General features: G+C 38.5%; 1 protein-coding gene across 3 annotated transcripts in view; it reads left to right on the top strand.

Moving 5' to 3' along the window:
• arhgef12a (Rho guanine nucleotide exchange factor (GEF) 12a) overlaps positions 1-26,810 on the top strand; it is a 47,233-nt gene that overhangs the window by 1,678 nt on the left and 18,745 nt on the right. For 2 of the 3 annotated variants that reach the window (XM_078930072.1, XM_023961378.2), the window contains exons 2-4: positions 19,382-19,402; positions 20,164-20,255; positions 25,457-25,522. In XM_078930072.1, coding sequence (XP_078786198.1) covers positions 19,382-19,402; positions 20,164-20,255; positions 25,457-25,522 — 179 coding nt within the window. The remainder of the gene's footprint in view (positions 1-19,381; positions 19,403-20,163; positions 20,256-25,456; positions 25,523-26,810) is intronic. The other variant, XM_023961379.2, reaches the window with a different exon arrangement.

Raw genomic sequence — 26,810 nt, 5'->3', positions numbered from 1 at the left:
AATGTTTACAAATTAATAGATAGTAAATCAACAGGGTTTGACACCCAGCTCCAGTTGATAACATTGATATTAGCTATTGGTGATCTATTAAACCAGGGAAGAAAAAGATCTGGGTGGAAACTGTGGTTGATGTCAGCAGTGCAGTTATTTTCAGTAAATGACTGCTTGTTGGACGAAAAGGCCTGTCACTGTTTGTGCACCAATGAACAACCATCTGGTAGCTCTACACAACTTTCAACATCATGATTATTTCAAAGCCTTTTGAGCTGGTCCTCTTCTACACCTATTAAATCAATCTGCGGGTTTAAACAGATCCTTAGCCCTGTTAAGTAATCGCTGTATCTGAACCAGCTTTCAGTTCAAAATCTAATCGTATGTTTTGGATCTACTAAGACAGTACATAACGGAGGAAAACACTTCTGCCATCCAAGTTCATTGATACATTGTGGCTTCATTATACATTGCTTTTGAGTGGTATCAGAATGACTTCCTCAGTTTATTGTATTGTGAGAATAAATGGATATTTGTTCCCAATTCAAACGGAACTTGGCTGAGAAACTGAAGCTGAAGATTTGCCACTTGAATCCCACATACCTGCAGGTAGGACATGCCAGTACATCGGAATGCAGTTGGTAGACTTGGAATAGAGGAGAGCTTATTGCACAGGTTGGGATATGAGCTATCCTTATGGCTTAAACTGGAGGCTAAAGACCAACCCATTTTTACATGACCCCCTTCCCCCCACTGCAATGAGGGCAATAGTGGCTGGCACCAACTGTCATTGTAGGGGTTTTTAATTGTCTGTCTGGGTTTTTTTGTTAACTGTCCTAAAAGACTCAGCTGTGTTTTCAGTTAGGATGGTTCTCATTTCAGTCAGCCAGCAGAAAAAGCTCTTGTGGATATACCAATAAAACCACAGGTTTTGATGGTAGATGCAGAATTTGCTCATCTCAGATTTATTCTTTGTGTGTTGTACAGATTTTTATTTATTTGTTCCGTTGAGCTTGTTTGTGTGTGTTGGTTTCATAGGTGCTCTAAAGTCAATAATTATTACTTTAAAAGCAGAATGTCTTATGGAGGCACAGCATATATTAGGTCCAACATCCGTTTTGGCCCTCTGTTGTTTAGCAGCTATAGTTGGTCGTGATTTGGATGCAGGGGATGGCCTTGATTGCTCATCACTTGTATTGTGTGTCCTTCTGTCCTCAAACTTTATTTGCTCGTCTCTGCGTTTATTCCTCTGTCTCCATGAGTGCCCCGACACAGCTGTTTGTGCACACTTGGCTCTGATGGATGAATGTATCCTATATCAACCAGGGTTGGGCCACCAGTCCGTGGGTCAGCGTAGTGCTGTTAGCTCTTTGTCACACAGTTCTGCTGATCTCCACATTTTCCCACTGACCCCACCTCCCTAGGCCCTCCGGGGAAGTGGTGCTAGTGACATCACGATTAGTAAACAATAGCTGTCAGTGGGAGCAAACTGTCTATCTGCTGTGTATTCCTCTGCAGGTCTATCAGTTATGGTAAAGGATGCTCTCTGGAGTGTGTCCTCTTTGACAGCTGAGTTGGACAGGTGTAACTACATGTCCAGTGAACCAAACAAGTCTGGCCAGAACTGGTGACCACTCCTAGTTTTAACATATATAAAAAAATACAAATTGTTCGCGTAATTGCATAGTTGCCCATTTCATATTTGAATGGTGCTGATAAAAAATAAAATAAAAAAGAAGCATTTTAGCAAGTAATTTTTATTTTCCAGTGTTGTAACATTCCTCAAAATGACTTGGGTATTTATGCTATGAGGCTAACAATATACATTTCATTTAATATGGAATGGCTGTTGCATTTTGTTCTTAGTAAGTATTCAATAATTCATATAGTGAATATTGAGCATTAAAGTAGTCCTGCCATCCTTGGTTGACAGTGACATCTCTCTGAAGTTAGTGCTGGTCTTACTGCAGTGCAGTTTGTTTCCTCATGATAAATGTTTTCATTAGTGGTTCTGACAGCTTGGTCTGTTTGTATTGCTCTTCCACATTTGGCAGGCCTCCCTGATAATGCTGTATGCCTCTATTCCATCTAGTCTGTTCTGATAGTAAAGAAGCTGTGTCAGCTGCATTGTTCTGTGCATTAAAATGACTACCCAGAAGTAATTTCAGGCTCTTCTTAGAAGTTCACAGACTTCATCTCAGGATTCAATAGATAATAATAATGGTACTAATGCTCCTGCATGTTTCTTGCAAGTGAAACTGTAATTTAAAAAAACAAAAAGCTTTAGGATGTGGGGTAGATTCCATCAATCAATGTCTTTCTGAAACACAGTCTTGATTAGGAAAGCTAAAGAGCCATACTTTACTTTGGAGTGTTTCAAAAACAAGTTTAAAACTTTAAATTAAGGTAAAAGCAACAAAACTCGTAATATTTCTTTATTTACTGAATAAAGCACTCTATTTTTAAGTCATACAGGTAGAATAGTTGTCGTAGTTTCAGTGGTGCACAAATCCAGGGTCTGATTTGGTTAGACCTTCATCTTTTTTGGTCCCCGTGTAATCAGAGAAGCCTTCTTCTTGCCCCTAATTGTTTATTGATCTGTGTGCATTATAGAGGCAGATGTAATGAGAGAGAGTCAGAAGGCTCTTTTATAGTTCTGTTCCTCTCTGCCTGTGAGACTTCTCTTTTGCACTTGGCTGTGTATCATAAAAGGCCCACTCCAAAATGCTTTAGCATCTTATTCCCTCTGCTGCACATCCGGGGGAGAATCAGAGGCTGAATGCACTCTGAAAGGGGTAAGATGGAATGGCGTAACATCTGGATGACTGTGCAGTGACAGATGATGCTGCACAGGCAGTCTATTAGACATGGCGTTAGCTTCAATATTAAACTGTTTTTGACTCTTTTTATTGTAAAGCTCTCCTGCAGTTGTAAACACTGCATGAAAAGAAATCAAGCAGAAAAATTAGAAGTTTTAACTGCAAATATCCTTTACTTAGCATTTATATTCATATCAAAATTACCACAGCTCATCATAAACACTTTTATAAAATGTATATCTTAAATGGTGTTCAAGAGTCCAGTGTCTCCATTCTCTTGTGTGTGCTGTGTGTGATCACACGCATCCAAGAGATCACATAAAAGAAAAAACAGTTGTCCCACAGTGCAACACACAGTTTTGAAATGAATCTGATGACGTTTTATAGTTTGTCTCCAGCTTTTTCTCACTTGCAACAATCTGGTGTTTATGTCTCTATGCTTAAGTTGATCTTTATCCCTTAAAAGTAATCTATTTTGCTGATCGCTCCTTTCACCCATTACAGTTTTGTAATCATCAAGGAGAAGATGACACAACAACGTTGTGTCTCCAGTATTAAGTAGATATTGACTACAAGTATAATCACTCGTGCAAAGTGTGTTATTAGCCCCCTGTGTTTTTTATTTTTCGTGTTATGCACTGTTGTGGAACCAAACACCTTAGCTCACTATGAACAGGCATGTAAGGGTGAGATTTTTAATGAAGTGTTTTTAATTAAGTACCTAAAATGTGTGGTCTCATTTGAAAACTTGTTCCATAATTGTAAAAAGTTTGGAATTAAGGAAACAAGCATGCTGTGCTGCGTGTTGAAGAATGCAGCTTAAAGTGCTTATGATACACCGATAAATTTGTCAGGCATTGAAGTGATTTCTGACTGGCATGATTGCTGTGCGCTCTCCCATAATTCAAATGTTAAACCAATTTTCTATCCCATTCTAAGTAAATCCTGGCTTAGACCTTTGTAAATTATCTGTCAGTTTTCAAATAAAGTTGTACAAGAAATGCAGCAGCATAGATGATGAAGTTATAAAATGTGCACACCCTCAGATAAAAGTAAACAACTAATGTTAAAGCTAAAAGTATCAGCAGTTCTGTTACAGTTAGTATTTTTTTTTCTTAATCTCACATTTGTTCAACAGTGGCAAATTTAGCAATGTTTCCTGGAGACTTTGACATGAATCTCGGTGTGCTACTAGTCTTTAATGCTGAGTGTTCATGTTGGCTGCCCACCTGTGCCTCTTGCACACCCACAGCAGAGATCAGGTTTGAAGGAAGGACCAAAGGTTTCTGTCATCACACTGCAGAACCTTACAGCAGTAGTCAGAGCAGAACATGTTTTCTGCCTTGGGGAGTCTTGGGAATCAAGAATCAACTTGTAAAAGATGGTATCTGCCTGGTTTCTAATTAATAAACTAAACAACTAAATGTGCTGCACAAAGAGGGAAAAAAAAGAAAAAAATGCATCGTCAAAAATAATCATAAATAAATAAATAAAAATGATGGGAGAAGAAATTTCATGTAATTATGACATGTTTTAACCCCCTCCCCCCATTTCCTGTAATGGTTCAACAGTTTTCATGAACCTCATAAAGCACTCTATTTTGTAAGTAATTTTAGTGAGAAAAGAAAACGCTGCATATTGTGTAATTGTCTTAGTTATGATAAATGATACATTACTAAAAACACTGTAGATCTTTTTGTTTTTTGTTTGTTATCCACAGATCTTGAAAAATTGTTATAAGAAAAAAATGCTATTGGTTATCTGAAATCAGTTATGATATTTGGTCAAGAAAACCTGGAAAAGGTGTCATCTTTAAAAGTATATTTATTTGCTGTCCATCTTCCTATATAGCTTCTTTGAGTTTTTCTACGTTCTCTTTAAACTCCTAAATACTTAATGTATTTAGCAGTTCTTGTGCCTTCCCTGTGCCAGTGTATTGCGGTAGTGGAAAATTGTTACTGAGTTTGAGTGACACCAAGTCATGTGATGATCTGCATATAATGACAACGATGTACCTAGAAATCTTTTTCAGCGATCAAGCTCTGGTTTTAACTCTTGTATTATAACCTTGACATCTTACAGAATGAAGAATAACTGTAAACCACATAGATGAACTCTTGGGCAATGTCAGTGTTATGTAAATGTAAAAAAGTTAAGAATGAGTTGGAGTCTGCTCACTCTAATTTATTCCAAGAATCAACCTGATTTTATAATACATTTTGCTGGTTTTCTACCAACGCCATGTACTCCATGCAAGTTTACAACTTTGATTCTGCAAAAGCCTGTTCTCCGGCTGTTAACTGAGCACCCAGAACTGTTACGGACTGGTTGGACCCCTCTGACTCATGCAGTCACTGGGGCTGTAGTGATCCAGCTAGACTGCAGCTGAATCCTACATAGTCAAACCAGGGGGTTAGTTGATTAAAGCTACAGTCATTGTACAGAGACCCTGAACTTGAAGTGCTGCTCATAATCTTCTGAGCAGTTCCCTGTAGAGCACAGTGAAGAGATTGACAATTGGCTCACAGACAGGTCACAGGGGTTCTGAGCAGCAATATGATCATGAGGAAAGAGAGTCATTTTGTAATTCATTACTATCTGACAGCAGAGCCATTGGGGCCTTGTGCATTTTAATCAGTGCAGCTACCGATCAGAGCTGACATTCAGCTGCTGTGGTGCAGTGGCTCTTTATTATGCCTGCATGAGAGATGGCAGGCAGAGATTTATGTGTGATTCTATGGTAACAACAGATGTTATAACAGCTCTGAATGTTCTCTCAAAAACAAAAAAAAAGTTATGTTTTGACATGCACTCGCATAAACTGTACACCTGATGGAGTTCAATATCACACATTTATATCAAGTTTTGAAGCACAAATATGGGTATTGTTTTTTTTAATATTTGCTAAATGATGACCGCGTGAGTGATAAAAGGCAGTGCAAAAAAATGAAGTACGGTAATTAAAATGCATGGATAATTTATAAAATAGATAAACTGAATATCTATAAATCACTTAATGTACTTTTTGTGTTTAGTAATTTGGTAACTTATAGTTATACTTCTGCTAAATAACATAATTAACAGCCTGTCATTAGTTTCAGTCTATTTAGTTTTAAAGATTCTGAATCGTTAAGTCAGAATAAAAATAGGCAGGTAGTTTCTCTTTACAGTTTTTCTTTTTCTTTTTTCTCCCCACATAATTCAATTTATGCAAGGCTCTCTTCATGTAATACTACCTGGTAAGTGTGTAAGATCGGTGTTGTCCAGATATCTGCTTTCACTCCATATTTTGTAACGCATTGTTCAATTCTTGTTTCTTTTGCCTTGTCATTTACCAATAAACTTAAACCAAATTACAGTTAAATGTGTATGTCTGAGCATGTATTGGTCTACTGTTGTCAGCTCTAGTATGCTTATACTGATATTTATACTGATATTTTTAGTATGTATCAATACACTAATGTTAAATGTAATACTGTTATTGTATAACTTTTTTCCCACGCTTCTTTAAAGGACGACTTCTCTAACCCAATGATCGGTATGTGCTTTTAAAGTAAATTAGTTAAGTTAGACTGTTAGCCCAAAAAAATAACTGCCAGTGATAAAGCTACAGCAATAAGCTAGTTAAAAGGGTAGCTATTGTCATTCATTTTGATAATGTTTTAACTGTCTGTGGATGTTGACCTCCTTACTTTGTTTTAACCCAACTTTAAATGAACTTGTAAAAGTAAGGAAATTCGTTAAAAGCTGATGTAGTTGCATGCTACCATAGTTTGTTTAGTTCACTTATTACAAGACATTTTTAGTAGTGAAGAAGTGTAGCTTTCAGCTTCTGCATGGCATTTCTCTGCCTTATTAACATGTCCCAGTAGCACCTACACTTAGAGTTCTAGTCTCAGCAGCCAGGTTGTAGTCACAGCAGCGAAAAGATCCGTAATAAAGAAGAAAACAATAACATAAAAGTCACACTATTGGGTAACATTTAGCTAACAAAATACGGGAACAAGATTGCATATATCATCTAAAAGGACAAATCATAATAACGGATAAAAACGCAATAGAGTTCATTGCTGTAACACATCGATGCCTTATTAGCTTCATGAGATATAGGAGGAATCTAGTATAGTAAGGCAACATTTGTTGCCGTCTCTCAGCTTTCACACATGGCCACCTGTCTGCTTGTGAACAAAATCTTTTACTGCTGGAATTCACAACATCCCAGTTACAACTATAACTTCAGATCTTTGCCAATTGTGTCATATGAAGATAGTTTGGGGATTTGGGGGATTTAGCCTATGAATGTACCAGTAAAATTATTGAAGGGCGCCCCTCCAAGAGACAGGCCACTGGTGAGAGGTTTTGATTGGAAGTTTTTCTAGTAAACTGTGTGGTTAAACATGTGGGCCTCTTTTACCTGCAAGCTGCCTTTGCAGAGAGTGAAACACAGCAGATTAGTCAAATTTGATCATTGAACCCATTCTCATTCATCCAGAATTGTTCAGTTATAACAAATACACTCATTTTTTCATGTCATTGTGTTGCTGCACAGTTCATATCACTCCGCCATGATCCTGACTAATGTAGCTGTAATTCTCTGGCAATCCATCATGCACTGCAGCTTCGTAGTTTACCAAAGTCCCACGAAAACATTTTGTTAGACTTTTGACCACATCGAGGTCAGCAAACACAACCAGAATTTCCACATAAGGCACACTGAATTAAAAGACGTACTGTCAATTCCTGAAAAAGTAATTTTATGCATGCCTTACGGCTTGAAAAGTACAGTAGCCTAATTATGTTTGCCACTTTGTCGATTTCTTGCCAGCTTCATGTACTCAGAAAAAATATTGCATTTCACAGTGGCTAGATGTAAAAATAGCCAAGCTGTGTCTTAAAACACACCAATCAAACCTGCTTGCATTACTAAGGTAAAGGTGCCATAGTTTGGGTGAGTAATCTTACAGCAGAGAGCAGGAGATGTAAACGTGTTGTTCAGAACAAAATTTGGGCTCCCCAACATTTAATAACACTCCTCCATTCAGTACCAATGTCTCTGTTGTCATTTGTAAAGGGTATCAATGTGCTAAAATGTGACCTTCATTAAACGTTTGCAACGTTCTGGTTTGACAGTTCATCTTCTGCAGGAGGCCTGATACTCCAGAGTGGCTAGAATGTGACAGCCTCTTGAGTGGTGGGATGGTTGGTGCAAGATGTAGAAAGAAGATTTCAGAGAACATCATTCTACCTTTATTCACTTTTATAGTTGGGGATTTTTTTTTCTGGCTACATATGTGTTTCTGTTTCATAAGCACTTGTACTGGTCATAGCCGTATCTCCAATGTGTCAGAAGGGATTTTATTTGTGTGTATTCGTTTAGCTTTGTTAGAAGGATAACACTGAAGTTGTGCTACACAATGGTATGTAGGTTTTAGATAAGAGTCGAGGGATGCCCCCAGGATAGAGGTGCTGAATGGATGAGCCTGGGTTTTAGCTAGGGCAAGGACTGCCGGGGTAGTTGGGATCTGTCACCCAGGCACTCTGATGTTGAAAGCTGTGGACATCCCCTACAGTCCTTCCCTGTTAAACAAAAGAGATGCAGGTCATGAGCATTTTCTTTCACTTCACTAAACACTGGATCACAGCAATGGCAAATAGAAGGAGGGAAAATGAGCCGTCTCAACCAAGTGTCATGTCCTCGCATGTCCATTTAGGGGTCTGTGACCTTAAACTAGTCTACTGCCTTTAAGCTATTTAAGATATTTTGGAATGTGGGATTTTAAGCTGCCTGCTTTACAATTTCAAACAGATATTTTTTTAACTTTTTCTTTATCTTTCTTTCTTTCAATCTGTTGTTCCTGAAGCAGATTCTATTAATATTCATTAACTTTTGGTCAATGTCTTCTTTATATGTGATTTATTAAAAAACAAAAGTATAAAAGGATGCAATTGGACATAGATGGACTGCTTCTCATAGAAAGCATACCTTGTTCTATTACTGTCATAATTTATGTCAAAGTTCTTAAACTCTGGTTCAAGACCTGCATTAATGCTTTTTAAGTGCAGTGTTCTTATCGCAGATGTTGCATATTCTAAAAATAACCTGCGATTTAGGAAATCCGTACATAGATATAGAGCTGTGACGGTGTGGGATTTTTGATCACCGCGGTGATGAAGCAGCAGGAGTCGCGGTGTTGCGGTTAACCGCACCCCGGAAAGTAAATTATTAGCAAAGATGTGAATGTGTTTATTATAGTTCAAATCACGCACCATATGCAATACTTGAGAAAAAAAAAGAGGAACATGCTGTGATGAGTCATCACGATCACCGTGGTGATGCGGTTATCGTCACACCCCTACATGGAATACAGATGTTTTACACACTTGATACACTTTTCTCAGACAGGCATCTTTTTTGTTTTAATTATTTCAAGGTTCAAACCTTTGTTGAAAAGTACAGTAAAAGTAAATGTAAAAAAAATTACAATCAAATATTTATTTATATGTGGCAAATATGACACATTCTGTACAGGAGACACAGAGGAGATTGATTAACAACACCATGCATTGTTTAAAAAATGCATGCAAAACGGCACTGGAAAAAAAAAACTGCAAAACAGCTAGACCGCGAAAGGTGAGTGGCAATACAGCGAAGGGAACACAGGAAACAAAGAAAAAAAAGTGTTTCTCCCATCACCCCTCTTTGCCATATTGGACAGCTACTTCCCAGTTAAAGTCAAAACATATTACAGATAAATACCATCAAAGTATCAATGATTGAGCACTATTACAGTGAACGGTTGCATAGAACCCCCTTCAGTGAGGGCCCTTAGGCAGGACCCTTAACGCTGCTGCCTCCCGAGTAGGGGTGTGTATTGGCAAGTCTGGCGATACGATACGTATCCTGATAAGCGCCCCACGATAAGATACGTATCCTGATATTTTACCAAAACTTTTTTTTCTCATAGAAAATGGGGGGGAAAAAAATATTTTCTTTCTTTTTTTTTAAACATGACTTTGAAAAAACTCTAACAGAATTTTAATGTCTTCCACTGGAATAAAATGGTCAAATTCAGTTTATTTAATGATCTCAATGTCAAGCACTGCAACTGTTTCTCATATATAAGTTGCGTTTACTAAAGCAAATTCATAGTGCTTTTATTTTGGTAAGTTAAAATATAGAAAGGGGACACACTTATTCTTTCCAGAAACAATAAAGTGTGATGATAAGGCAGCATGACAGCAAAAAGGAAAGTTGCTTTAATGTGACAAAGAAGGTACTTTGTTTACATATCTGCTCTGGCTGCTGCACCTTTGTTAACGCTGATATCCACGGATGTCGGCCTTTTTTTCAGAGCGTTTTACACACCCCTCTGATCCATCAGGTCGCTAACTTAGAATCTATTGCTGGGAGGTTCTAAAGAACTTTGGCCCGCTTTGCCGATAGCATTTTAGCCGATGCTAAGCGCATTAGCCTATTAGCCGCTGCCGTGCTTTATTATCTATCTTATTTATCTGAGCCGCTAAAAAGCACAGCAATCCACGTTTTATTTGTTACTGGCAGCAACATGGCACAGATTTTCTGTTTGGTATCCATCCCAAATAAGTAGTTCATCATGTCTCATAACAACAGAACAAGCTGCCTCTGGCTGCAGTCTTCCTGTTGTCTTGTGTGGTGTGTGGAGCTGCTCAAAGAGGCTCTGTGTGCTCTGCTGGCAACTAGCGGTCGGAGGGTGAAGTGGACAAAAAGAGTCAGACGCTGAAGGACACTCAGAAATAATTAAATAAATATCGTCCTGGCAGCATTTTGAATCGATACAAGTATTGCCAAATGAACTATCGCGATATTTGCCGAATCGATTTTTTTCTTACACCCCTACTCCCGAGCGCGGCTCGTCTGCAGCTCACCGCTCCCCCAGGGGATGGGTCAAATGCGGAGAACAAATTTCGCACACCTAGGTGTGTGACAGAAAGTGGATTTTTTTTTATGCAGTCATCAAAGAGTCAGACGATAAGTGTTATCTCAATTTTAAGATTATTATTTCATTTATTCGCCGATTAGCACAGGTTTTTGCAGCAGTCATCATGACTGGTTGACAAGTCCCTAAGAATAGCTGACTGCATAGCATGAAGAAATGTCTGTCCTCTGGCTGTTGTTTCAGGAATCCTGATTAGGTTTATTGGGGCAGAAAGAGCAGAGTTTTACCCCTGAGGCTGCAGCTTAAACTGTAAAGCTATTGTGTTGTTTCACATAAACCACGCCCCCTCCTCCTTTCTGTCTCACACCCATTCTTTTCTAATCATGTATCATCTTTTTAATGAATCCCCCCCTTGGCTAGTACGACATATAAAGCATCAGAGTGAACAGTGGTATACATTAACATGCATGCAGCAGAGCTGCACAGACGTTTCTTGCTGTTTGGGTGTCGACAGACTCGGAAGCCAGGAGTGGATCTGAGTCATGTCACTCGGACTCTGTTTGCGCATTCATTCGCACGGCATGACTCAGGTTCATAGATTAGATAATAGATCCTGTGTTTAGAACGGAGGAGGAAGTGCATCCCCAAAGGGTTAAAAAAAATATTTTTAATTAATCAATTTTCACTCTAATAAGATAACGTTTCTCATAGAAATTTACATTATTATTAATGAAAGTTCAATCTTTCTTCATTTTAAATTACTAGCAAGTACGGTTTATCAATGTTTGGGAGCTTGAATTTGACTAAAGTTTGAAAGTCTGTTATAATAAAAACACTTAAATAAAGCCACTTTTTTAGATATACTTTGATCTTTTCCTGTGTCACAATGGCTACAATCGCACTGCAGGGCTTAATGCTCAATTGCGATTTTTTCTTTTGAAAAAATTCGTTTTTTTGGCAAAGCCGTTTTCACATTTCCAATTAAATGCGAACTTTTGTGATCTCCTGTGTGACCATGAAATGACCCAGAAGTGATCTGCATGCGCAAAATAGTACTCAACGGGGAAGACGTTACTGTTTTTTGCGGAAGTAGCTAACGTTAACAATGGATGTCAACAACAGTGTTGTTAACAGCGGAGCTCTTTTTGCATTATTACATTTATTTTCACAAAGGAGAAACCACAATTCTAATTTACTCATTTTAAAAAGACATTGGAGCCAGGATCGTCTGTACCCAGTGTTGTGGAATGGGGATGTGTATGTGTTGGTGCAGCGCACGTGTGTGTAAGAGAGAGGAGAGAGTGCGTGCAGCGCATCAGGGAGTGACAGGGGGGCAGCAGAAGTGTGTTGGGGGCGCGCATTCATGTTGTGTGTTATGGAGGAAGGAGGATGATAATAAAAGATGGCTTCCCCCAGCAGAACTGCTATTGAGTCTTTATCAACCCGCTCTGAAGAATCTGAGGGTCCGAACGGGGAAGTGAACCCCGAAGGAGGATCCGCCTTTGGCCCCTTGAGAAGGTCTCTCCCGCACTTCAGACCACGGTCAGAAAGGAAAAAAAGTCATCGCCGGAAAGGTTCAACCCCAACGCTCGGTCATTTCGCTGGAAAATTGTTCAGAAACGCCCGGTTGCGATAAGAGATCTTGAGTTTGGCCTGAATAGAGCTGTCACCCCAAATATTAATCAAATCGGTGACATGGCTTCCCTTCCACTGACTGGTCTCGGTAGCATTGTCCACCATGGTTGATGTTTATGTTCTCGTTCCCGCCTACTTCAATGCAGAATGATGACATTTGTAGCTTATCAATGACATACTGGTCGGATACATGTGGCCTGGCCGTTCAGACGAAGGGCGCATTTCAAAAGATCTGATATGTATTGGATTCAGGATCACATAACCAAGTGGCTGGGTCGCATTTGAAAAGATCGGATCTGTGTCGTTCAGACTGTCTTTAAAAGATCATATACAGGTCGCGTAGGGGCAAAAAAATCGGAATTGGGTCGTTTCAGCCTGCAGTGTGAACGTAGCCTATCTCACACATTTAACTGAAAATACCTCAGAGTGAGGCATTTCACAGTAATTATTCGGTTCGATTGAAATAAGATTAATTTATTAAAGTCATGTTTAATTAATTGCACTAGAAAAGGAATTGTACGACAGCACTAAAATATAAATAAAACAAATTAGGTTTTTTTTCTGAACCTATTCTGTAAAATTAACTTAAGTCTCTTTCTCTCTTTTTTTTTTTTATCCAAATAAAAAAAACGCTCATCAGCTTTCTTAGAAGCTTCCCCAACAATTCACTTTGAAGGTTGATGTACTCCCAGTTGCTGTGGAGCATGCGATTTAGTTTAGTTTATGTACTTAAAATCCAAATAAATAATACATTTTTTATGTAAAATTGTATATCCTATTTTTTAAATGAGGCACAGACTATTTAGAAAAGAGAAATAGTTCATCTTAAAGGATTCTGGCATACTACTATAATTTTTCAGCTCAGCTGATAAAGCTGAGGATTCTGTGCCACTAGCACAGATTTGCTCCATACTTCAGCCAGATTTAGATTAATCTAAAATCTCTGGATGTTTTGGAGTCTCTAATACTGTATTTCATCTCGCAGATTGTCACGATCACTGCAGCTTACCGTCAACTGTTTAAAAAAGGTTTCAAGATTTTTACAAGTCATAGCTCTTCCAGTCCCGCTTATAGAATATACAAAGGAATTTAAACAAGATGAATTAACCCTGATCCTTAAAGATTTGGTTCTGAATTGTGGACAGGTTTGTCTATTTCTCAGCAAGCTGTATTTTGTTCTCTGGTGTTTGGAAAACCCACAGAGATGGCTGAGTGTCAGTCTTTTTTTCCCCACAGGGCTGTTTGACCCTCCTTATCTTCTGTTTCTTTTCCTCCATGCTCTGGTCTGGTCCCAGCCTCTACTGCTGCCACATTTGCTGCAGTTAACCCAGCTCTGCCACAGCTTTCCATCAAAACACCAAACCTCAATGGAGCATTCAAGCCCAGACCCGCTCCATTATTGCCCCTCCTTCTCATTTCACCCACTTCTGCCCTTTCCTCCTCCCTTTATTCCCTCCCAGGACATTTTTGGGCCCGATACAGGAAGAAGTCCAAGCTTAAGTTATTATAACACCACTGTAGTTAATGAGCTGGATTCGAAGCAATACTTATAATAGAAATAGATAGGGATCGGTATCGTTAAGGTTTCAACGGTACTACTACTCTTATTGATCCGGTATTTTAGCAATACTCTTAACGATACTTTTTGAGGACGAAAAATAAATGAATAACAAATTAAGAACATAAAGTGTTTTATTTCCTCATTATGCAACATTGTTTTTTTAACAAAACATTTTACTTTAAACATGATAATGTTACAATACAAACCTGGACTGCACGTGGATGTGCTAGACCACGGGTGTGCAACCTATTCCTCTCAAAGAGCCATTTGGATCAGTTTCCCACTGAGATGAAAGCACAGGAGCCGCAACACTAGGTGTGTTAGAAAAAATGTTTTTGCAGATATATCGCGATAGTTCATTTGGCAATACTTGTATTGGTTCAAAATGCTGTTAGGATATGTATTTAATTATTTCATTTAATTATTTTTATTCTTTATGAACCTGATGTTTCATTTGATCTTTTGTCTATTTTCCACAACCTTGAATAGACTTTTCTGTCTGTTAAACACCCAGAGTTAAGATGAATGAGATGATGGAAACAAATTCACTTTGATGCAGACTCCTTTCTATTTATTTATTTATTTAATCCAGTAAACCCAATAAATAATGTTAATTTTATTGATGACAGCCATTTTTTATTAGGAAGCAGCTGTGAGTTTGTTGCGGGTCTTGAATCACAAGCGGTGAGTCTAAGCCCCGCCCCCGCCTCTCTACCTGTTTGTTGTTTTCCCCCGCGTGCAAACACCCCCCCAGTGTGTTCTACACAGACAAATAAACATACGGTCATTGTAGCAGCAAGGTGACAGGATCGTAAGGGCGCCCTGACACAGATTTAATGACATCTACGTGGAAATGGGGGGTCTAACTAAGTCTAGGGGCATAAAAGGATTTTTTTTTGGGCGCTCATGTTTCCCCTACGAGATCGCCACTGACTGTCTTTCCAGAAACACCTTCCATCCCATGACAGACTCTGGTCGGCGTTCACAGCTGCAGACACGCCCCCTCCGCTGTCTTGCTCCTGCCTGCTTGCCCTACCTGACGCGCCGAGAAATGTCTGAACAACAGCCCCGCCCCCCGTGCACACAAATAGCCAGACAGACCTCTCCTCTTCAGCGAGAATACAGAGTTGCCTGTATGCATTGTAATGCAAATATACCTAAATAAATTGAAATCTTTAGGTGTATTGAGACTGGACACATTTGGTCCTCTTTAAGTGAACCAGAGTTTGTTTCCCCCCATAATCAGGAACAAATTTTCAGTCGGAATACACCCAACTGGACCCTGGTCCAGGACCCGCTCCCGGATCTTTGGAGGTGGTCTCTGTTCATTTTCAATCAGACTGAGCTTCGGTTGGCTCTGAGATTCCTCAGTCTGAATACAATCCTTTGAAATTACAAAAATAAAAGAAACATTGTACATAAGGACTTTAGGCTATGATTTGAGATTTGTTGTTGGAGACAACACAAGAATGTTTTTTTCAACCTTTGAGTTCTCAGTTTTTCTGTGCTGCCTCTACTAGAGCTAATGTGGCATTATGTTGCTTTCATACTTTCTTATTCCATATTCCAGTTACATGTCATACAATTCATAAGCAAGGCTCCAGGCTAAATTGTTACACCGGTGCGCCTTTTTGTCTTAAGTGCACCAGCACGAATGTTTAGTGCACCCACCTTCTCAACCTCATTGCCTTTTACTCTGCAGTTTACATAGTCACTTTCCTTTTGTTCACTGTCGATATCAAACTGGTAAACAAAAAGTCCTTTATTTGAAACAAAGTTCTACAATAATGATAAATTACATGAAAATATTGGTGTTTTAAGACCCACTACCATGAAATGAATGCTTTTTCTCATGATATATAAAATATTTTAAGAACAAAAGTGCATTTCTAATGTTAGGTTGGGGTTGTGAGGGGTGGTAAGCTATCAGGAGAGAGTGTTGACAAAGATTTCATGAGATACCAGTAGGGGCTTACTCTCACGCAAACAGTCCTGCCCACAACTCAGAGGTATTGAACTCCTGCCGCTCTACAGAAACTATGTCCAAGAAGACGACAGATTGCTAAAAACTGCATAATCATAATTATAAAGACCACTGCTTTGTAAATGAATAAAAATATAGTTGGAGTAGGGCTTTACTGAGCTGAAATTTAAGTAAAAAAAACACCTTAATGTTGTTTTTTTGTTATTTGTTTTGGTTTTTTAAATTGTTGTGATCTTTCTAATCTTTTTGCGTTAAGTGATTTGTTGATGTGTTTTGAACTTCAGGGCTGCCGTAGTTAATCCTTTAACGCCAATAATGTTGCAGCGACACCTATTTAACACAGACTATTTGACATACTGTAAATCTTCAACCATTCACACGATCCCCGTGAATCAGCAGATTTTGACGCAGGGAAAAGCTTTTCTTTCCGGCTTTGTTCCGATATGCAACGCATTACTGAGGTAGAGAGCTGCGGTGCCGCTTTTCTCTGCAGCAGTATGCACTGATAAACGTTGATAATGCAAACACTCCACAACTGCACGGTGCTGCAAATCAGCTCACGGCTGCTTTTATCCGCATCAGAATCAGCTGGAATTATGTTAAATGCGTTAACGCTTGAAAAGTTACTGTAGACGAAAGTATGTAAACAGTGGAGCTGAATCTCTGATAAAGAATTTTTCATCCACTCCAACTGTCGGGCGTGTGTGCACAGGGATTTTGTGCACAGAACCAAACAGAACTGCTGGACCATAGATTTCTTTTTTTGTAAGCGCACCATTGAAAAACCCAGTCACACGTGTGACCAAATTGGTTGTGCTCTAAAGTTTTGATGAGTAAATAACCATCTATTGCACAAATCCTTTTTAGCCCACACATGCATAATCTTTGTCATAATCCCCTCCCCTTATCTTCCTTGTTAATCATTTTTACCCTTTTATCTTTTTTAGTCTACCTTTGGGTTTAATTTTCCGAGTCCCTCCTTTTCTTGGCAACTTCTTTTCGGTCCCTTCTCTTAACTTGTTTCTGTTCTTTGTTGGGATTCCTCTTTTATTTTATTTTATGTATTTTTTTACTGCTGTGGCTTTTTCTGATCTCTAATTATAACTTTTCTGATCTGCTCTCATAAACAGTTTGTAGAGGGATTGCTTTAAGCTTGGCAGGCTTTCCTCCCCTTTTTTTTTTTTCCTGTTCTGCTGTGAGTTTGTAGGTGGAGGAGCCCATAAACAAAAAAACCTTTGAGACAAAGACATCCACTGTTATGTCAAAAACAAAAAACATTTTAAATCTCTTATAAAATGTCTTATAGTATGACACACCATCGAGCCCAGAAGAACTGAAGTGGCCTTTCATGTTTTTTTGTTGTTCTTTTTTAACCATGTAATTAAGCAAGGAAAACCTCTGCTGAGTCAGTTCTACCATCATTGAGCTTGTATGTTCAAATGCTCATTTAAGTATGGGTGTGTGTGTGTGTGTGTGTGTTTATGTGCTGACTTTTCCATCTCTCCAATTTATAGGTTTCCTAAAGCGGGGGCTACTTAAAGCTAGCTTTTTTTTTTCTCTGGCCCTGGAACTTATTACAGTCTGAGGCATTTTCATAAACGAGCTATTCAGATGTCTCTGCTCGGCTCTGAAAGGGACTCAGTGTCGCAAGGAGAAACAAAGTTGATGTGAGCTACTAAGTTGTGAGACCTCCTTGTTATGAAAAACTTGTATTCAGAAATGTGTAGTCATTTGTAATTCTGTTACACTGTAATACAATCTTGAGGTTTAAAGTAGTAAAAAATATAGATAAAAAAAGCTTTTGAAAGTGTTTACAAATTCCAACTTTTGAACAAACATATTTTGTTAAAGGTAGTTTATGCATCTTCCTCCGCTTACCCGGGACCGGGTCGCGGGGGCAGCAGTCTAAGAAGAGTAGAGAAGAGTAGTTTATGCAAAAACATGAATTTACTTGTTGTTTAAAATATGTCATATAACATATTTTTCTTGGTGAATTTTTACATTTTTTAGAATTTATCCTACTTAAAAAATGGTAGCAGTAAAGCATAGTATAGCAAAGTATAGCATTCTGATATATGAACTACAATATTGCTATTAATATCAGGTAAAATATCTGCATTTGCTGGCAAGAAAAACCTAGAAGAAGTGTAGCATGGAGTAAGTGTGAAAATCTGATTGGCTACCTGTATTATTAATGCAGATGTTAGGAGTGTTCATGGGAATAATGAAATGCAATTTTTGATAGAGGTAACTGTTCTTTAAATGTTCTTTTATGGGATGTCTACCAACAAAAGCAAAGAAACTGAAGAAAACGTCTTAAGCTACATTCACACTGACCTTGGCAATGCGCATTCAAGCGACCACTTCCAATAAAAGTCCATGTAAACGCGTGTTTATGCACATTTCAAGCCTCTGGGTTCAAAACTCTAACGTTCACGCGTTCCTACGCAAGTTCCTACAACCATTGTTGGGCTCAACGTGCAAAACGCATGTTGAAAGTTAAACCAGGTTTAACTGTGACCAATCAGGGACTTGGTAGTGACAATTGGATGGTGTCCCCTTTAATTCATGGAATTTGTGGAGGAGATATTAATATCTGTGGTTTGTGCCTAGTTGGAATTATAAGACAGCAAGTCTTTCATGTATCAGAATGGAGCTGTGAAACAAAAAGGCTTGGAGCAGGATTTGTTAGATTTGCACCATTTCCTACCAAGCCTTTCCCAACTGTAGCAGACATATGTTAGTAAACAGCAGCAATATGGTGTCCAATATGAACACCATATGTTCAAAGGGTGTTGAAGAATGTGCGGTGTGAACATAGTATTAGATTTGATTTAGCCTTCAATTCAAGATCAGAATATAATACTTTATTAGTTCTACTTTGGGAAGCTCAGATGTTATCCACAGTCTTAAGAGAAATTCCGAAAAGAGAAACAATAATTGAACAACTTCTGCTTTTCCGTTTTTATAACTGGAGCTTCTGCATACTTTAGAATGATTTCTCAAGATCTAAATGCGGCAAATAGACAGTGCATCTTAGGTGACAGTGAAGTATTCTGACATGTTAAATTTAGATCATCTTTTGTCAGCATTTTGCCTCTATGAAAAGGAAAACCATGGCACTGGTTGTGCAGTAAAAGGGGAACATCTAGTTTTTAGGAGTTAAATTTCTAACGGGCTGTTTGGGGGAAATGGGGGGCCAGGGGGGGGTCATGTCTGATTGGTAAAGAAAGTCAAGTTTTAGGAGTGAAAATGTGACACATTGACAAATAGCTGAGATCTGGGGGGCAGAAGACATATGACCTGGAAACAGTTTTAATCTGCCGCTGAGGATCTCTGATGTGTGATCAGGATTAAAATGTTTACCCCTCCCTGAAGCTTTGCAGAAACTGTAGTATTTTGCTCCTCCTCCTTAAATATTTGTTACTACTTTGTATTTATTGTATTGTAATTATCTCTCCTTTTCATTTTTCAGGTTTAACGTGAAACCAGTCAGGTAAGAAAAATGTTACTTTCCTTTTCTTTTTTCTTTTTAATTCTTGACTGAGTAATCCTGTGGCAACAAATGTAAGCATGCCTGGTTTACACACAGCTCCAGATGTGGGAAATGGTGTAGGATTTACTAGGTCTGTTGTGCTGCAACACAGAAGTCTTCAGAAATGGGTCCAAACATACCCCCTCCAACCCCCACTCATACACATATACAGACTGAGTAGAGGACAAAGGGGTCCCTCTTCTATGGGCAACCCATCACTGCCTTTCACTATAAGCAGAACAGTGGTCTTTCACAGAGGGGGCCGGCATATAGGCACAGCCAGCCTTACACAGCCTCATAAGTTCAAGTTGGAGTCTGGCCTTGTGGCATCTTCACTTAGGAGTGTCCTTTCTCTCCTTTGCTCTTTGGGCACTCAACAGAGCAGATTCACATCCTCTTTGGCTGCTACAGTATACAGTAGACACACTCGGCATCATTCATTCAGTTAAAGGTCTTCCTGCGACGCTAACCTCAGTTCTACAATGAACAATCCTCCGTACTTTCTGTCGCAGTCAGTTCTGTTTAATGCACATGAAGCTTTTGCTTTTGTGGAGGAACAACACACTAATATGTTTGCACTACAGTGATTTTATTTTGTTTCATTCTATGAGGAATTAATAGAACTACTTTTAAAGCGAAAACTTTGACCTTGACTCATTGTGGTTTGCACCAGTCAGTCACATGCATTTATAAGCTTCTAACAGATGTTCCTCTTTTTCTAGAACCAGCAGCATTCTCAGTAAAGACCATCCGCCAGACAAGAAACCCAAAAGTGACAAATCATCGCTTCCTTCAAATGAGTTTGACCCCACAGGTAATGCCACACGCCTACTTTCTGGATTGCCTTTTGTGTTCTGTTTTTAGAAGCTTGCTTACACCCTGCTCAAGCCTGTCAGGAACAAGCTGCATCTGTTCTGACCTTTTGGCAGTGAGAGCAGTCGTGACTTAAAGGTTCTTCTCCCTCATGTCTTTGCTTCTGTCAACATATACACATTATATCTTAAAAAACGTGTGTAATGTGGATAATTGGCACAAGACATGATTAAATGGAGAAAAGTGTTAGATGTTGTAATGTGTGCTTTTGTTTGTTATAGACAGTTGTACATTAATCCTAATTTGTGTGGATTTATCTAAATTATTCTGTAAATGTAAAATTAACCAATAGTAGAAATATAGTCTTAACACACAGATGCAAAACCCCAGGCCTCGAGAGCCGGTGTGTCTGCAGGAATGCCACCGTCAAGGCCTGGAGTTGCCCATACGTAGACGTAACATGTAAAAAAAAAAAGTTTTATGAAATGTATAATGCATTAGACTTTAAAACACAGGCACACGCTAAAAACAAAAAGTAAACTTCAAAAGTTTGTTTATTGGGGTTAAAAATTCATCAACTTGCATTGATAATAGTTTCACGTTTTTGTGTTCTGCAGCTTTCCCTGATTTAGAGGGAAATTATTATTAATTTGGCGAGCCTGTTGTGCACGTTAGTCTGTTTTGCATTAAGGTTGCTCTGAAATGGACTAGTTTATATTGTCACACTGGCTCTGGTGTTTGTTGGCAATCAGTATAAGATGATTTGAGATACAAGTAAGCTTCCGTATTTATAAAAAAACTCCAAATCCACTGCATCACATGGTGGCTTATCTGTAGACGATGCTGCAAAATATTTACAAGATGTAATCCAGTGGTTGCACATATGTAGAATCTGCACTACTCTGCATGGCCAGAGCAGTGCCATCAATAAACACGCTCTTTTACTTGCCTCAAAGTATGATTACATACAGTGGATCGAAAAAAAGCGTTTGGGAGTCACCAATTCTACAAACTATCCCACTTAATAAAATGATGTCTGTAATGTTCATCATTTATATACTTCAACTGTGAAACAGAATGTGTAGAAAGAAGAGATCATATTGGGAAATTTTTATAGAATTTACTTGTATAATGATGCAGAACACAAGTATTTAGCCTGTTTAAACTTGTTCTCTATATAAAAAATACCTGTTCACACCCTTACACAGTCAAGACAGCAACCCCTTCACCATGTCCAGGACCCAAAGAGTGTCTAAGGACACCAGGGACAAGATTGATGAGGATAAAAGTTTGCTGGATTTTCCAGCATGAAAATATGATCCCTGACACATCACCCAGGCTACAAAGAAGTAACTATATCAAAAGCATTTCAAGGTTCTGGAAGGGCCTAGCCAGTCGCCAGACGTCAATCTGTGGGGGAAGTTGAAAGTTTATAATACCCAGCAACAGCCCTAAAACATTGCATCTCTTGAGAAGATCTGAAAGGAAGAATGGGCCGGAAAAAGAAAAATAAAACAGCTAAAGTGTGTGTAAACCTGGTTAAGTCGTACAGTTAAAATTGTTAGACCTCTGTCAATGTCAACCAGGGTTACATTACAAAATACTGAGGTAAAATTTTCTTAATGGTTAACTCCTAATTTTCTGCACAAATAAATTCTTTAAAAAACATGCCGTGCAATTCCCTGGATTACTTTTTTTCACATTATGTCTCACACAGTTGAAGTCAGCTCTCTAAGTGGGAACAGAAAAAGTAGCTTTCAAACCCTTTTTCGCCCCACTGTACATACTGTTCAGCTAGAAGCGCTGTTTACCGTGAATAAAATAACAACAACAAAAAATCACATCTTCTTGGTGTGCCATAATAAAAAGTCTTTTTTTAATTAATATTTTTTGTAGATTCCTCTTAAATTGTCTATAGAAGGTGGTTAAGAGACTGCATCTCATATTCATTCATTTTTTTTTCTATACCGTTTATTTTTATTATTTCTTCCCTTACAAAAGCTAAAATAAATTGATAAAAGCTTATTTTTTTACTTACTTTATATATGCAACAAACTAGTATTTCTAAAGGCTAAACAAAATTTTTTGCCGTTCAGTTTTACTATACAGTGATCGCTCGCTATAACGTGGTTTACTTTTTACAGTTTCGCTATTTCATGGATTTGCATCGTGTATTGTGTTCTGCATTCTGATTGGCTAAAAAGTCACTCCGCTTCTTCTCTACCTGTGCGTCAATAACGTTGACGTACGTAAATCAGCTTGCCAAATTTACATTATGTACGTGCAAATCATCTTGCAATTTTGAGTTTCTCTAAAACCCATAGAAAAAAGAGCAACAACTGCCGATCACTATGTTCTTCTCCCGAACAAACACAGCTGCACCGCGGGCTTCAAAAGAAGAAAACACTGCAGAGTGGAGTCAGGATGCAGCGGCTCAGTCTGAAGAGCAGTGAAATACACCTGAGTCACTATTTGTCCGAATGTACTTTGTATTTTTTTTCATAATCATTTTTAATTTTCTCCCGTTTAATCCAATTACTCGGGTCGCGGTGGGCGGGGCTAATCTCCGCAATTTGAAGCCTTCTGTTGACATCGATGATTCAAATTATTATTTGACAGTACAGTACAGAAGTTATTTGTTGGAAAAAAAAAACGTTTCTAAAGTACTTTTATTTGTGAAAAAAATGCTTGAGCCTGTTTGTTCTTTCTTTTTCAATGTATAATAGAGTATTTAATTGTATAATAATTGTAAATAAAAATAGAGGTTTCTACCTCATGGATTTTGCCTATCACGGGTTCTTTTTGAAACATAACCCCTGCGAAAAACAAGGGTTTTCTGTAGTTGGGAGAGATTATTATGCAAAAAGCAAATTACTTTTGAGAATAAATTACATTACATATAAGTGAATCGGCTCATACAATTGAAATTCCTTTCAACAAATTATTGTTTAAAAATTCATTGCAACGTTTTTTTTAATGAAGCAAATGACAATTCCTCTTATACAGCTCATCTCGCTGTAGTCATTTGAAATGCTGAGCTTCCAGTGCAAGCTGATCAGTTGATCCCCGTCTCATGATGGCTCCCAGCAGATAGACTGCAGTGCATCTGCTCCTGCAGGGATCATCTGCCATGTTTACTGCTGTGCTTCGGGAATGTTGGATGTTTAAAGCTTTTATTCTTTCAGTCGTTTTTACCTTAGAAAGAAGCCATGAGATCTTTGGCATCACAAGAGGAAAAAAGAGGGGATTTTGACTGTTTTTAGTGGACTCCTAATGTTTTGGTCAGTAAACAAAACACTGAATTCAATCTTAAGGTTATTGTTGGATGTTGTGGTGGGAACTCCTCCAACCACTTCAACTGTAAGGATTAATTACAATCTTTTCTTTAGGAAGTTATTTTTGGTGTGAATAGTCGTGATTTACTTTTTACTCACACGTGGCAAACACAGAACCGTGGTTCTTGTTGCATTTCATAAGATTTATTAGACAGAAAATTAAAAAAAAAAAAGAAAATCACTGCTGGAATCTATTTTAAACCATTTATGAAACCATTTTGGCTGATACTTTTTGCTGTAAGTGAAAAAGTATTGTAATTTGGAGCCTTTTTGACCAAGTGTTGATATAAAGAAAATCTGCATCCGCGTCCTCTTTTTAGACATTGCATGTCCAAAGCATGTCATGAAATACAACATGTTTGCATGGCATATTTTTCTGTATGTCCTTGACATTTTTTTGCATGTCACCTAATCTACCACTTCTTTTCTTTAATAAATGTCATTCTTTGATTTTTTTTTTCATTTTCATGCAAAAGTACATGTTTAGTAATTTATCTAATATAACCACTTGATTGATTGCGTTGAAGCTTCATTATTGAAGATTCGTTATTTTATGGAGAGATGATGGACAAAAGTAGTCGAACCCACTCAACCCCTCCAATATGGAATTTTAAAATAGCTTCAAGACATCCAGAAACAGTTATTTTTTCATTATTAATTAATTTAGAGTTCTTCAACTTAGAATAGAATAGAACAGAATTTTGTCGATCCTACAAACGGGACATTACTGTGTTGCCATAGTTCTTTGAAAAACAGCTGATAGATAATAAATAACTCTAAAAAATAGACTTCTTCTTTTTGTAGATGCCTCATAGCAAAGTGCATTAGCTCACAGGAAGAAAGATCTGCAAAAGCGCTCCTTCCTGAAGCGAGGGTGTTTCAGTCTCTGACTGAAGGAGCTGATCAGTGCACCCTCTGTCTCATGCAGAGGGCGATGAGGATTGTGCATGATGGATTCTAGTTTCTGTATCATCCTCCGCTTACACACTACAGCCACAGACTTTAGGTGACATTAAGGAACAGGGCCGGATCTCCGCACCAGTTTGTCGATCCTCTTCCTGTTCCTGTCAGTGCATCCCCCTCCAAATGCAACACTGTCATCATAAAAAACTCTTGAGAGTCCTGCAAACTCCAAAGGACCTCAGTCTCCTATGCCTCTCCCGTGACCTTCGATTGCTTCTCTGGCAGCAATTTGTTGTTGCCAAGCAACAACAGTTGATTGTGTAAACAATTCACCCGCAGACTTCTTCACACTGCAGTCATTACGTGTGAAAAAGTCCGTGTCCATCAAAAACAGGTTAATAATAATAGAATAACAAAACAAAAACAAGTAAGCTAACAACAAGTAAGCTATAGCAAAATACATATATTTTACATGGTCCCAAATTTATATGATTTTTTTTTGTTTGTTTAGATTTTCACATTATTGTCAACAGATGTGGAAAACCTTGTCTGATGGTAAACTAACAGTGATGCTCAGGAACGTTGGAATTTAGAATTCTGTAATTAAAGCAGAGTCAAAAGCAAACAGCTGGTTAAAAATACTGAAACAGAATAGTGCTACATCAGTCTCATGTTTTTCAGGGCCATTTCCTCTGTGTCATTCCCCCTTTTATTCCACCCTCCATTCGTGTCTGTATCTAATAAAGACAAGAAAGAGAGAAATAGTTTTATCTTGCAGACTACATCCTTTGATTCAAACTACTGTTTTGTTTTAACTGAATATTTGTCCTTAAATTCTCTTTTCCCATGATTTTTTTCTCCCTCATGATTTTCTCTTTCCTTTTTGTGTGTCCTGTCTTTTTTTCTTTTCTTTTTTTTTGTGTGTTTGGGTCACGCTTTGCTGTCTGGTGGGGGCTCTGAGCAGATGCTCTGGTGCTGCAGAAGAGTGGCAACAACAGTGTGCTTGCAGAGGGGAAGCCTGAGTCCTGCGGTAAGACGCTCTCGCAGGAAAAGTTTCACGTAACTACCCAAAGATCCTGGTGTGAAATTGCCTGCAAGATTTTTGCTTCCTGTAAACATAGTCTGTTTGGATTGTCAGTGGTCTAATATTTATTGATTAAAACCTACTTCCTTGCTGGTTCAAATCAAGTCTTTTATTTTATTTTTCTAACCATTTTGCCTGGAATAATGGAAAATGATGGACGCATCAACCAATTAACCAATTCAAAACCAACACAGCAGCTCAGACTCAAAATCAAACTCAGCAGTGCAAGAACATGATCTTGAGCCTTAGTCATGTCTTCCTTTTTGAGGGTTGACCTGTATGAGGAGCACAGGTGTGTCTTGCAGTGCCCTTTAGGCTCATGTGGGCACTTTAAATCAGCATGATTACGGAGTTTGAATTTGATAGCAAAAAGACGTACATGGACTGAGGAGTCTGAGACGTCTGGTTAAGTTTGGGCTTGGAAGACTGATGGATTCAACTTCCATCAGTCCTTAAGTAAACATTTGAAGAGTTTAGACAGGTAGAACGAAAAGGAAGGGGTTTAGGCTGGAGGACGGGACATGTGAATGAACTACGGCGAATGTGAGATCAGAGATTCAGCTGAGTGGAGTAGCTTTTTCTAGTTCTTGAAATAAACGTTCTCTGTGTGTTAACGTCTTTGTTTGACATGTGCCTTTAACAAAGGTTGCTACATTTATCAGATCTCTCTATTTTATAGAGAATATTCCACTGGGTCAGTCTATTCACATTGCAGTTTCGTTTGCAAACATCCCTGAGACAAGTGTAGAAATCCAAAAGCAAAATAAACAAACCAATTCAAACTACATCCAGGGGCAAATTTACACCAGCTCTTTGACCTATATGGCATAATCTTCTTCTTTAACACCCATGCCCGTCCCTCCCCTGCCCTTCCCCCCCTGCTCTTAGTCCAATCTAACCCTCTCTGTACACCCCTCCCCCTTAGCATGTGCCTTTTGGCTCCCCCAACCCACTATCCATGTATTAACTTGTATTGCCTCCCCACTCTAACCCCCTTCGGGTCTCTGTTACTGTACCAAGCAGAGGATTTTGAACACCACAATAAACAAGTTCAAGGGTCACTCACCCCTTCTGGTTTGCTTTTTTTTTGTAACTAAAGTTAGTGTAGCCTCCATTCCCTCTTTGAAAACTCCTTTCATAATGTTTGTACTGCGTTTTCAGCACTCGTGTTGTGCTGTCAGTCTCACCCAGACAGACATCAGATAAGATCTCATATCTTCTCGTCTGGTTGATG

Source organism: Oryzias latipes, chromosome 13 (assembly GCF_053564925.1).
Source record: "Oryzias latipes strain Hd-rR chromosome 13, Olatipes_Hd-rR_3.1".
In the NCBI taxonomy this organism is placed as follows: Eukaryota; Metazoa; Chordata; class Actinopteri; order Beloniformes; family Adrianichthyidae; genus Oryzias; species Oryzias latipes.
This window is presented reverse-complemented; position numbering and strand designations above follow the sequence as displayed.